Consider the following 13,715-nt stretch of genomic DNA (forward strand, 5'->3'; position numbering starts at 1 on the left):
CTTGATAAGCTTGAGAAAATTAGCAAGAGCTAATTTTCAGAAAGCCTCATGCTCTTGTATGTAGCCTGCAGTTGTGTCTAAAGCAGGCTGTGGGCTGTGAAATACTTGGAGCATGATTTGACCCTAAGAATCTTGCTTTGCACTACAGAAGCAGTGGGTTTTCATTCTGTTTGACCTAGATCAATAAATGGATTAAGACCCCAAACTCCTAGTGGAGCCAATATCTACATGTCTTGGGCACTTGGGTTTTCTGTAATTCCCCATCTAGGAAGTAAGGATATTGTGATGCCTCTTTCTCAAACAATTGTGAAGTTAGAATAAGTACTTTTCGAGAGAGTGAATCAGCCTTCTTTGCAGAAAGCATAGAAAAATAATTGTTAATTCTGCCTTAACAGTAGAGTTCAAAGAGGTAGTAAGCCTTAAGGAGAGATCAGGGTGGAAAAAAGAAGACCTTAGTGTTTCCTGCAACTGGCTGTGCTTCCTTTTGCAGTGAAATAGGCAGAATGGTCTTTGGCAGATCCAGGGAGGGAAATTGGTATAGGTTATGGTGTGCAAGAACAGGAAAAGGCTAACTTGTAGTTTGATGACATGCTTAACATGTCAACAATGCAAACAGTTCCTGATTCTCATCTCTTCCTTGTGCAGTATTCCCTTATTTAAAGAGGAAAAGGAGAATCTGTTCTGTTTGAAAATGAAAGCTGCCATGGCTGTAGGGTTTAAACCCTTCTGTGGGGATTTCTGGCACTGGGATCAGAGGTGGGAGCAGCAGTGGCAGCAGACAGTCGTACTCCTCTGCGCTGCTCTCACGCTGAGAGGGGGACACCTCTGAGTTGTTGTGTACATGCAGGAGAGGGCTGTTGACTTTGGTCCCAGCTCTGGAAGGAAATCATAGAATCATAGAATGTCCTGAGTTGGAAGGGATCCACGAGGGTCACTGATCCAACTCGTGGCCCTGCACAGGCCAGCCCCGACAATCACACCATGTGCCTCCTGAGGATGTTGTCTAAATGCCTCTTGACTTCTGATAGGGTTGGAGTCAATCCAGAGGAATCTGTCAGGAGTAAAGGCTGATGTCATTGTTCATGCACAAGGAAATAAGCTATTTTCTATCAGACCCACCTTTTGTATTGCCCTTCCTGAGAATCCTTTTGCACATTTTGGGACACCTCTTCAGTTTTGGCTTCTTATTCTCTTATCTTTCACCTGCAGTTTCACCTCCCTTGCAGAGTCATTGTCAGACACCAGACATCTTGCCTGAATGAGTCCCCCTTCCCCATCCTTGTCCAATTCTGGTTTTGCATTTAGTCAACTTTTTCCTTTTTCCTGCCTTGTTTTGTGCACTGCCTAGAGATCCCTGGCTCCCTTCCCTGCCTGTTGTGCTTGTTCCCCTCCTGTTTTGGTCCCTTGTCCCGGTCTGCTCCTTCGTCTCCCTCAGGTCTGGCATTTGTCCCTGCTGCCCTCCAGATGCACTCCTTGTGCTTCCTTGCTGCCTGGGTGCCGGCAGACCGGCCACGGCCAGCACAGGAAGGATGGGCTCCCCCTGCTCCGGGGCCTGGACCTGCTCCAGCGTGGCAGCCATGGAAATGAAAGGAGTCTTGGGCTCCTCTGTTCCCGGGCTGGCGCGTGCTGGCCCGCTCTGCGGGCCGTCCTTGGGCTGCCACTGGGAAAGTGTGCGGCGTTCCAGCGTGCTCAGCAAGGAAGGCCTCCGGGGAGATCCTGGCTGCTGACTCTCTGAAGGTCTTTGCCTGCCGTGACTGCTGTGTGCTACCATCGGATATGGGGATAAAAACTGATTTCTGTGTTCAGCATAATCTAAAGTTACTTGAGACTCAGGAGCCAAGAAAGGAATATGAGGAGTATAGGGTGTTCTCCAAGGGAAGGAAGAGCAATTTAATACCCAGTGTGCTGCTTTGCCCAGCACAGCAGTGTCCTCTGCCGTGCTGCTTTACTGGAGCCTTGTATTGAGTGAGAAGACATGTTAAAATCTTCCAGGCAGCATTCACGTTGGATTATTTGAAATGTATTATTTATTATGTCCCTCTTTCTGCTTGATCTTTCACTGTCAGCTTCTGCCTCTTGATACCTGAATTTTAAGAAAGGATCTGAGTCCTACATCTCTCTCTCTTGCTTGGATTGTAAAGGCTGTTTTGGAGTGTTGCTTCCCATGACATTTCGAGGAGGTCGGTGCAGACTGGTGGGCTGCTTTGGCAGTATTTCTGCCATCTCTCCTTGCCAGTGCTGCAAGGAAGAGAACACAACAAGAGAATTGGTGCTTTCCACTGTCCCAGTCAGTGGAAAAAGTACAGTCCTAGTAAAGTACAGATTTCACAGATAATGCTTTTTCACACCTCCAAGCAGGTGAGTAATTAGTTTTGAAATGTCACAAGAAACCGCAGGGATGTAATCTGTACTGAAACAGGTTTGTTGATAAAGAGACAATGGTGTGGTTAGGCAGGAAGGTCCTTCTCTAGGTGCAGCTTCTAAAGCTTGCTCTAATAGTGCTGCGCTTTGGACACTTAGGTCAGTTTTCATCATGAAGTTAGTTACGGTGGGAAAAGACATTTGTTCTGCAGACACAGCATCACTTCATATAGCTACATCTGTCTTGTGTGAAAACCCACCCTTGTCTTTCATGCAGCATATATAATACTTACATTTTAGCTAAACATAAAATGAGGATGTACCTGTAGCAACAGTATAACCTTGTGTCTCTTACAGTATCTCTGATAGCTGTTCACAGAATAAACACAGTGTTATCAATTATATAAAGACACAAAAATACTCTATCTTGAAAGATCAGGAGAGCTGTCATAGGACAGGCAGTGTCTGAACTGTGATACTTAGCGAAGGTAGAGTCTTTCACTGATTGAAGTATTTGCACAAAGAGAAATGAGTTAGGAACCTAAGGAAGTTTGAAAGTTTTGCAGTAACTTTTAAAAGAATTTTTGAAGGAAGAATAATGGCATAATTATAAAACACTCTAGGGTAAATAATGTACAATCATGCATCATGACCCATTTTGTCACCAGCAGGATGCAAGTGGATATATTAGGTTGTTTTCTAAACAGTAGTGCATAAAGCAATTTTTTTCTTATACTACAAGTATCTCTTGCTGGTACTGTGTCATTATTAAGTGTGATATATCCTTGGTCAAGAATAATAAAGGCTTATATAAAAAGACTTAATTAAAAAAACCCAAACAAAACAATCATTGTGTATTTCATTATAGCAAGCAATTTTACAAACTTATAAAAAGTCTCTTTTGGGAATAGGCATTTAAATATTTCAAACATCAGGAATTCTTTTCTGGTTTTATAGTGGGTTATATACTGAGTGTAGAACTTTGGCCATAAATACATTTTTCCTGGTGCACAAGCTATGTAATAATTTTGTGGGAGCCTGATCACAAGCTTTGGGCATAAAGAAAGCTAGTCAAGGCCATTACAGCCTCAATTTCACATGTTTGGACAGGCATCATCTGTGGCTGCCCAGTGCTGAGCACTGATGTCATTGCTCTGTGGTTTGCAGCCACTGGGCCGCAGGGGTGCCTGCCCCCACAGTGAGCACAGTGTGCAGCTCCGGGCTTCTGCTCCCTGCTCGTGCAGCACGCCAGCCCAGCTGTGGGGACACCTGCAGTGACACCTCTGATGGCTCTCAGCAGGGCCAGGCATGCGGACCACAGCCTTTGGGTCTTCTGGGAGGGGTCTGTGTGCTCCGGGCAGGGAGAAGCTCCTCTGAAGGGCTGCTGAATGCCTGAATTAGTCTCTGGTGCTCAGCACTTCTCTAGAGGATCTGGCTTGCATTTAGGCAGTGTGAATACCTCTACTGTATACTCATACTTGGTTCAGAGAAATAGCATTTCCCCTGAGCTGTTTTATTTCTCAAAACCAGAACTGTATCAGATTTTCCCCCAACTGCTGAACAGTAGTATTAATGTAGTGTGTTATTTATTCTTTTGACATGTTTTTATTTCATGGAAAACGTCTACATTAGGCTTGAAGCTGGGTATGAGTGGCTGGATCCCTTTCAGAATTCTGTTAAATCTGGAAGTAAATCAGTTTACTTTTTTCTACTATAAGCACATTCGGCTTGGCTTTCACATGAGGTGTTGTATGGGTGAATGAGCCCAGAGCACTCCAGCTGGTGCAACAGCTTTATTTATGCAGAGTGATGGCATGAAAGGGTTTTGGAAAATGCTTTTAATGGCTTCAGGATTGATTTATACCACTATTGAACCATCAAACTGCTTAAAGTTCTTATTCATTTCGCTTGTGTTTTGTAGTGACAAACTATGGGCTCAGGTGATGACCTGGTTAATCAGGAAACTGTGCTGGTTGGAAACACAAGAGGCAGAGGTTTTCTTGGACTCTCCTTACATGTTCCTAGCATTTGCCATGTGGCAATAAAGCTTCCACAGTCTTTCTGTTCACAATGTGAAATAGTTTTTTGCCCACATGGTGATGCTTTTATATCTCAACTTTAAAATGCTTTATGTCTTCATAAAATGTTAACATGTACTTTCTCACTTCTACAACACATTTTATCATCAGTGAAGGATTAGCTGGGTGACTTTGGCATGTATTTTCATGTACTCTTTACTCTTAATACTTTTTCCCCCATGGATTTTTTTTTAAAATCACATTTAGTTACTTGTGTGAGTGTGCTGAATTTTACTTTTTCATAGGTTTTAGTGACAGAATTGGCAGGTTATGCAAAATAGATGGGGTGTCAATAAAATTGAGTATGTAAGTATATGATCCATAGCTTGCAGCTTATTCCTAAGCATAATTTTTATGCAGGCAGTTTTGTCAATGGGTTAAAAAACATTTCAGAAAGCAGGTTGAGAGTTTCACAGTGAGGAAGAAATATCCTCCCCCTGGCCTGAGCTAAAGCAGAAATTTTGTAGAATGGGTGTGGTCTTGTCCAGTTGGGAAAGTAAGGTGTCAGGGAAGTATTTTCAATGCAAAACAGTGTTGAACTTCATGTGGAAGTATAAACACATACACAGTAGTTAAATGGTGATGCAGTAAGTGCAAAGCGAGTGGGCAATATTTAATTCAAATTTTAACTTGTCTAATAACAAATGAAGCATTTGTGTGGAAATATCTCCCTCTGGTCTATTAATGGATTCATGGCACCACAAGATCCCTGTTTTGCTCAGACTGTGCCTTTGAATGTGAAGGGAAAACATAGTTGTTGGGTGAGAGTCACTAATTGAGCAATTGGAGCTAATCATCCCCTTGGCTTAGCAGATGAAACACTAATTTTCCTTCCAGGAGTAGCCAGAATTACCTGTTTGTACAGTGCCTTCAAGTTGGCTGATTTAAAACCTGAATTAAAAACTTTAAAATTGCCTGTGTTGGTTTGAATATGATGTTGGTATTCCTGATTCAAGTAAGTGATGTTGATCATGGTACAGGGGTGCCAGGTAGGGGTGGTGAAGAACAAAGTGAAGACAAATCTCCAGAGATTGGGAAACAGTCACAGTTAGTCCAAAGAGTAACTTGTATGAAGAGGCTTGTGAGGAGTTCCTTTGAGAGGGTGAGTGTAAGGAGGTTTTGCTTACTTAATTGCTCCCTTACCTATGTACAATGGCTTTGCTTGCTTGTGTGAGATGCAAGGAGAAGAAATGTTTCTTGCCTGCAATCAGTTTCTAATGCAACATTGTCCAGAAACGTAACACAAAGTGAATCAATATGTCTACTGACTTGTTCAATATCGCTGATGGCCATCAAAAGTAATTGTAGTGTTGTGGGTTGAAATAAAGTATTTGTAGACCAGATTGATTTAATTCACAAAGCAGTCTGTATTTGTGCTTAAGGGATGATTATTTTCACAGAGGGAGTTGGAAAAGCATAGATTTATCTATCGCTGCACTGGTGGATAGATCTACTGACAGGTGTGTGGCTGAGGAAAAAAGATAGCACACTTCAAATTTGTGCAGGATGGGACCATTCTTTGCTGACATCTGGCAGAAGAATTGGAATCTGGGACAGCTGCTAGTGCCACAGAATTGCAGACAGTTTTAGGACCTGAATGCAATGAAGATAAATGAGCTCCAGTTGGAAGCTGAATGGCCCTAAAGCCAGAAACGAATGTGGGCACTCTGAATGCTGTACTGATAGGCTTGTGAGAGGTGTTTTTTATCCTGTACAGTCATAAATGCTCATTATTCTGGACTTCAGGCTACATTATTGGCACACTGAATAGTTTGAGGTTTTAAAGCTTTGTGTTACTGCTCAGGTCCCTGAATCTGACATCGGTTTCGGGCTCTAGCTAGTTTGGTGTTAACTAAGTGTACTCTATTGCTTTACAAACCTGAGCACTTAGTCTGTCCAGCTGCATAACCATCCCACAGAAATTGGGTCAAGGGATAAGAGAGTGTTATTTAGAGGTTTTCAGAGGCTGATAGACAACTTTGTAGGCTCTCTTCATTTTCAGTAGAGGTGATGAATTGTACTCTTTTAATAGATAGTCTTGCATAGCTGAGGGAATTTCTTATTGCTGCAGATTTTAGAAAGTCTGCAGAATGCTGAAGAATCTGATTCTAAGACTTGCTTCTGCAAGGCTCTGTCTAATTTTTGGTAGGCAGCCAAGGTGTTTTCTTCAGCAGGCAGGTTTTTCAAGGTTAATTTTTGCATCTTTTAGGGACAAAAAAAAGAAAAAAAGATAAATATGTGTTTAGACATTAAGCCTGGTTAAGGACTTCACCCTCCACCCCCTTTTCCACTGACTGTACAGGGGACTAGGCATGACCTGTCTTGTTGCTGATCTTCTTGACCATACCTCACCTCGAGCCTCTCTGCTTCTGACTTCCAAGCAGCCATCGCTTACAATGTTAACTTTTTTTTTGCTTTGAGCTAGAAGACAGTATAATGGTACAAGAAAATGGAATTTTTATTGCCTTCCTTCTCTATCTGAGTATTGTGAATGTGAGCAGAAAAGGTAGACAAGAAACTGAACATAAATCCCTTCAGCTGCAAGGTTTCCTTTAGAGTATGAGTCCAACTTAGTCTGCTGGGTGCAAGCAGAGAAACAGACACCCAGCATCTGTGTCTGTACTACTGGCCTTCAAACTTGAGCTGTTTTTCTATTAAGAACTTTGCCCATTTCTTTGCTTCTGCAAAAATGCTGGGTTTTATCAAAGAAGTTGTAAGTTGGACTTAGCTGATCCTTTTAGGTCTCTTCCAAGACAGGATATTCTATGATTCTGTGATTTACATGAATAATTTAAAATTTTTAAATCATATTTGCTTTGTACAGCTCTGCCAGGGACTTGTGGAAATTAAGTGGGGTAATGCCTCGCAGTACAAAAACCTGAACTGTATTGGCCCTCTATCTGCTTCCCATCATTTCAGACTGAATTTTAGTTTCAGGCTTCCTGGTCCTTTTGCCTTGTTATTTTATTACTATTTTTTAAATATGGGTTCAAGATACTTGATTTCATTTTTATGGTAATTCTGATGTACTAATGAAAAGGCAGCATCATTGACAATTTATGCTGCACATATAGAATTTTCTCTTACTGAAGGTGTACATGTCTGCTATATGCTTTTGGTAGGGCTGTACTCACACAATCCCTCTGTGCCTCAGGCTTCCCCACCTTTAAGAGGAGTGTACTGAGCACTGTGCTTCCTTCTGTTTCATGCTGTGGAAATGTGTCATAAAGGAAAGAAAAGAAGTGGAAAGGGCCAAAATATGTGGTACCATTCTCTCCTGTAAAAGGAGTCTTCAGGCTTTGGGAGCCTCTTGGATCAAATTCTGAGCCCTGACCTAAAGAGCAGAGTAGGTGGAAGATCACAGTGGCATCAATTCTAGCGTACTGCTTCTATTTTCCTTGGTATTTTGTAGGTTTTGTAGCCCTTTATTCCTGCCCGTCTTCCCTGGCCCAGCAAGTGCTGTTTATACTTGCAGCTATCTTTAGACTAAATAAGTTTGATACTTTTTTCATCCTGCCAGGGAAAAATATGTGGAAATTTTAATGGGCCAGAGCCTTTCTGATGCTATAAAATGTGTGTGCTTTGAACATGGAGAACTAAGGTGACTTTATGCTGAACCATATTGTGGCTTTGTCCAGCTACTGCATAAGCATATACAGACCTTAAATTTTTAATCTAGGCATTTACTATCAGTATAAAAGGGTTTTAAATGTGTGATTAGAACAAAACAACATCTCCTATCTAATGGCAGTTGTAGGGATTTTTTGTGCCTTCCAGGTGCTGTAAACAGAGAAAGACTTGAGTCAGCCCAGTGGCCTGACAGCAGCTGGCTGGGCTTAGCTCACCCTGGCATTGGGTTTTCCAGCCTGCCGAGAGCTGATTTAATTTGCTAACCCAGCCAAGAACAAAACACTGAATTGTTTTCTTTTGAGTTAGAAAGGTGCCTTGGCTCAGTCTGAGGAGGGTGAGAGTCAGTGCTCAGCATCAGGCAGGACTGTGTGGGTGGTAGCTGGGAAGGGGCAGAAGGGGACAGGACTACCCCTGGGCAGCTGTGCTGTCCCAGTAACTTCTCCCCTCACACAGGTTAGGATAGAGGTTCATTCTCTGCAGTGGACTCTCTCCTTTTGCAGGTGCTACACCACTACCAAGAAGGCCACTGACATCCAGTGAACCTGCAGCTGAAACAATTGACTTGATTTTTGCCCTGGGTTTCAACAGCTATCAGAAAGAGCAGGCAGAAACTCCTAATTTTCAGAGTTCAGATGAATCGTCTTCTGTTTGCCACTCTCTGCTCCTGTACTGGTTGTCTGTCTCCACATATGTTTTGCTTAGAATTGCACATGTTAGAATCTAGTGGCTGCTGCTCTTTCTTCTTGATTAATACCTTCCCCAATTTACTGTTGTCTTTCTACTCCAGAGTGTCTTTGAATTTCTCTATCGTTTGTCCAAACTTGATCCATCTCTTCATCATGACACCCATTAGGCATTCTAATCCCCTCAGGTTTGTCCCGTGTTTGCTTAATACTCTTCTGTTGCATTCTGTGACCTTAGTTTGCTGTCTCCTAGATCAAAGTGATGTAGAAAAAGTTATAGAGCTTGACTGATGTGCTGTGTTATTTTAGAGAGGCTAATTTTTAAGGCCTCTTACGTAAAGGTATAGTAAAAATATTATGCTGCTGTTATGAAACAGCACAGTGAGACTAGTAGCATGCTGAAAAAAACCCTAAATAACTTCCAGTGCAGCATGCTGATGTTTAGGCGTATAGGTTAAAAAATGAAAGATCTTCTCTTAATTTTCCAGGTGGCAGATGCTTGTGATCAGAGTAGCCAATGGTTCTTAGATCTTTGCTTTCGAATGAAAGCGTGCGTTTATAACCAAACGGTTCAATAGAGATGCAGAACAAGGATTTCTATGTTATTAACTTAATAATAAAAAATATCTCAGCTGTACATACGGAGTGGTTGTACTTGTACCTTTCCTCCATGATTTTTTTGGCTCCCAAATTTGAGTGGTTTTTATGCATTTCATTAGGTTTATTGGCCTGTCTGTTTATGTGTGTGGGCCACTGTGTCATCAGTCAGAAGAGCATTTATAGAAGGGTTCAATGTCTGTAATATTTCCTTGCATGAATTATTTAATGGTATCACTTGAACCTACTGGACTGATCTCTGTGTTTATGATTTAATGGAAGGAACATAGGCAGAAACTTCGGTAGTAACACAGCAGTTGTAGAGGTCCTGTGTGCCCCCTTGGTGCTGTCTGGGGTGTGAGGTGACTTCAGAAGAGCTCTTACTGAGACCAGAGTCTTTGTGCACTTCTAGACTGGATGCCTGTGCTACCTTTTTAGATGACCCTGTGTACTGCACACACAGGAAAAACAGGTTTATTTGCAAAGGGGCCTGGAGTCTTTTTGTGTGGAGCTTGGTGTCTCTTCTGGAATTCCTGCCTGAAACTGCAGCTTCCTTGTTGGCACTGCTTGTTCTATAAAAAGATTTTTTTCTTCAAATAATAAGATAAATATAACTGATTCTTCATAGATTTTTAGATTGCAATGATAACTAAGGAAAAAAATGCCTTTCTGGTAGAGGTTGACATGGACTTGGGTGGGTTTCACTCTGACCTTGATGGGCAGGTTAGTGCCTAATCATTGCAAAGGCTTGCCTGCATTTTTTTCTTCTCTTTCACTTGTGCCCATTGAGCTGATATTTAGAAGTGTGGGATCCATAGTTTTTAATTCCCTTCCTTCTCAGCTAATATTTCTTTTAATCCAAATGCTGTTTTAAAATATTTAACGCCTGAGTATTTGCAGTGTAAAAAATTGGAACAGATTAGTCAAGACATGGAAGAGTAATGTGTAAAAAGTAGTGTATCCTGCCAAAACCAGGGCTGTTTTTTATTCTATCCTTATGGTGGGAACTGGTGTCTTATTACCTGTCACTGTTCTTTATAGTATCCTGTAGAACCGGTGATGCATTCACAGATTCATAGGCTGTCTTGTGCTTCCTTTTTTCCCCATATAGGCTTCTCAGTAATTGTAACCTCAGAGCTAAAGCCAGGCAGTGATTGACAGTACTCTTCTTATGCCTTTGTTCAGCTGGAAAGTTACATTTCCATTTGTACTTATTTGTGCGCTACATGTTTTGGTCATTGATCACTGTATAAAAGTCATGCAAAATGAAAGTGTATTTACTAAGAAAGATAAATGGACAGTAGAAGTGGGTTTCATCAGAAATCGAACTGGAGTGTCAAAAAGCAGAGTAGGAGAAGTGAAGTAAAATTCTAGTGTGATGTGTAACGTTCAACAAGTAAAACAAATGGTGCTTGAATTAAAAAAGAAGGTTCAAAGTTGTACCGATAGTGAAGAATTTCCCAGTCGGGGTTGGCTTTTTTTCTGGCCTTTCCAGTAGCATGTCCTCACAGTTCTTGGCTCCTCACTGGGATCAGGCCAGGCCACAGGTCTAGAGCAGCTCTGGTCCCCTATTGTGTAATTGGTGTCATCTTGTACCCCTTGGCTTTCCTGCTTCACAGACCCTTATCAAGGTGGCAACTGCAAAGGGCCAGAGGAGGCTGGAAGGAAAAAGTGCTGATTAGCCAAGAGGGAATGATGGTCAGCAAGTGCTGAGTTGCCTCACTGCTCTTCTCGCCTTCCTACCTTCTCTGGGAATCCTGTCTGGGGGTGATAACAGCCTTATTCATAAATAATTAAAAATTTACATAATTAATTGAAATCTGGGTTCTGTTGTGCTCTATTTCCTATGGCGTATTGTTTACTTTTCCAGGAGAAAAGGAAGTTTTCTCTTGTGCAGTACCATAGCCTGTCTATCAGCCTCACCACCAGGAAGTGATTAGCCTGTGTATTTTGAAATTATAAAGTTTGCCTGATTTTCTTGTCATCATATGAGACATTAAGAAAAGATTGTGATGGCCCTTACTTTTAACTTTAAGATTTACTTACTTTTAACTTTACAGGTTTACTTATTTTTACAGGTAGTAAACTGTATGACCATTAACTTTACATATTAGTAGTCACACAGTTTACTGCCTGTAAGCATATATACCGTGATGCTTATGTGCAAAACATTTTCTTTATGACTGATGTGGTCTTCTTTGCCCTTATTTCTTACCAGATATAAAAACCGTGTTTCCCTAAACATGGGTGAAACTGAGCAGAGACCAACAGCAGGATCCCGCTTAGGAGCTCAGGAAAATGCTGGGATCAGTACTTTGGAGCATGGACAGAAACCACCTATGACACCTCCAGGAAAACTTGTCTCTATCAAAATTCAGATGCTGGATGACACACAAGAAACTTTCGACATTCCGGTAAGGATGTGGAGGTTGGAGTGGCTAAAGATTATTTAGCCATTTTGATAATACATACTCTCAAATCAGTTCTCTTTTTATTTCAGCTGTGATTCTTTGGCTAATGAATTCGTGTTGCAGAGAAAATGGCTGTGTATGTTAGCATTAAATAGGTGATGGTGCAATAGAATAACATTAAACAGGGAAGTGAACTGTAGATTATGGTTATTAATTCTGTTTCTGTTTGAACAGCTTCAGAAGAGGTTAAAGTCATTGGTGGGTTTTTTTCTTCAAATATTACATCAATGGTTTCCTCTACTTTCTGAACAGTTGATGTATTTCCTTGCTGTTGTTTTGCTCTTGATCCAGTAAACTGTAGATCTATATTACATAGATCTAAGATTTTTTTTGTCTTTCCTCTGGCAAGTCCTTAGGATATTAATTTGAAATCATCAAGGTTTTCCATAATTTATATCACTCTTACAAGCACTGAGTGCTCTCACAGCAGTTGGGTGCAAGGAAAGAAGCAAAGCAGTCTGATCTAAAGTTTCTCTGTACCCTGTTGAGATTAACCTAGGTTTGTCCTTGCCAAGGAGACAGAGCTGCTTCAGTGTGATCAGGAGAATCTGTCAGAATTAGTTGTGATACCAAGACTGATCCAGTTTCACACGATCTATCTGTTAGTAGCCACTAATGATTTTAGCATGCCATGCTTACACAACTAACATGTAATATGTTTGAACATTGTTGCTATTCTGGAAGTGTACTGGAATGTATATTTTTCAAAGTCTTCAGGGTTCAGTGAATAGGAAAGTGGAAACGTGAGTTCAAATTTCATCCTTTGTTACTTGCATTTTCTGTAGCTATGGTAATTTCCATGCCTTCATTGGCTCAGCTTTCCCTTCTGTAAAATGGAGGTCTTAGACTTATAGTGCCCTGGAAAAAATGTTATCCCTCTACTAACATGAAGGAATTCTGATTAGGAAAATCAGAATTTTAAAAAAATGTTTATAATGTTATTATGACCTGCTTATGAGGTTTTGTTTGATATATTCTATGTGTACATGCAGACGCTTTTTGATCTGCTCTCTGCTGCTTTTTGTGATCCAGCTGCAACTATTTGTTCATTTTAGTGGAAGGTAAATTCTCTGGACAGGTGGGTTATATGTGAACTTAACTGATTTAAGTGAAATGCCCATGTATGTAGCAACTTGTTACACTTTTGGGCCTTTCAGAGTGCCTGTCAAATATCCATAGCGAACAGTCTTTAGGTAAAAGCAGTCTTTAGGTAATTGTTGCTGTTCAAAAGTGTAGTTATAGTTTAAATCACCAAACACTAGTAAAATTTTGATGCTCTTTTATGTGGTATAAATATCTCTATTATTCCAGAGACAAGTTTGGTTTTTGGGTTTTTTTTAAATGTAGATGCTAATTCACTGCATTTTGAAAATTGAAAATGCAGTGTGCAGACACTTAACAGAAACCATTTTGAGATTTGGTCTCTTTCATTAGATTGTTTAGAAGAAAATACAAGGTGATGTGGATGCAATGCACCCTATAACTCCAATTTTGCTTCTGGGAGATTAAGAAAACAGTGGGTTTTGGTCTTTAATATTAGAAGATAGCAAGATTTCATTTGTTTTCATCTTCAGCAGCACCTCGAAGACCTGGGGATTTAAACAACTCTCTGTTGAGATCACTTCAATACGATTGTTTTCAGAGACTTTAATTTCATAACCATCCCTACTCAAGGAAAGCCCAGTTGGTTTGAAAGTCAAACCTTGTGGTAAAATATGCAGGATGCTTAGATATGAAATCTTTTACAGCAAATCTTTTCTGAAGCCTTTTGTCTTTAACCTATACATAGTCAAATGGAGGAATACACACTTTCAGTCTGCTCTAGAAGACATTAATTGTTTTAGTCCCATCTCACAAAACTGAGATTTTGCTACCTCTAAGTTGAGGTGTTTATT

General features: G+C 40.8%; 1 protein-coding gene across 6 annotated transcripts in view; it reads left to right on the forward strand.

Annotated features, from left to right (window-relative positions):
* Positions 1 to 13,715, forward strand: part of FARP1 (FERM, ARH/RhoGEF and pleckstrin domain protein 1) — a 202,496-nt gene that overhangs the window by 26,952 nt on the left and 161,829 nt on the right. For all 6 annotated transcript variants that reach the window (XM_063392335.1, XM_063392339.1, XM_063392340.1 and 3 more), the window contains exon 2: positions 11,568 to 11,763. In XM_063392335.1, the coding sequence (XP_063248405.1) occupies positions 11,593 to 11,763 (171 nt within the window). In that variant the 5' untranslated portion in view covers positions 11,568 to 11,592. The remainder of the gene's footprint in view (positions 1 to 11,567; positions 11,764 to 13,715) is intronic.

The sequence above is a fragment of the Prinia subflava genome, chromosome 3 (genome assembly GCF_021018805.1).
Source record: "Prinia subflava isolate CZ2003 ecotype Zambia chromosome 3, Cam_Psub_1.2, whole genome shotgun sequence".
NCBI classification, from domain to species: Eukaryota; Metazoa; Chordata; class Aves; order Passeriformes; family Cisticolidae; genus Prinia; species Prinia subflava.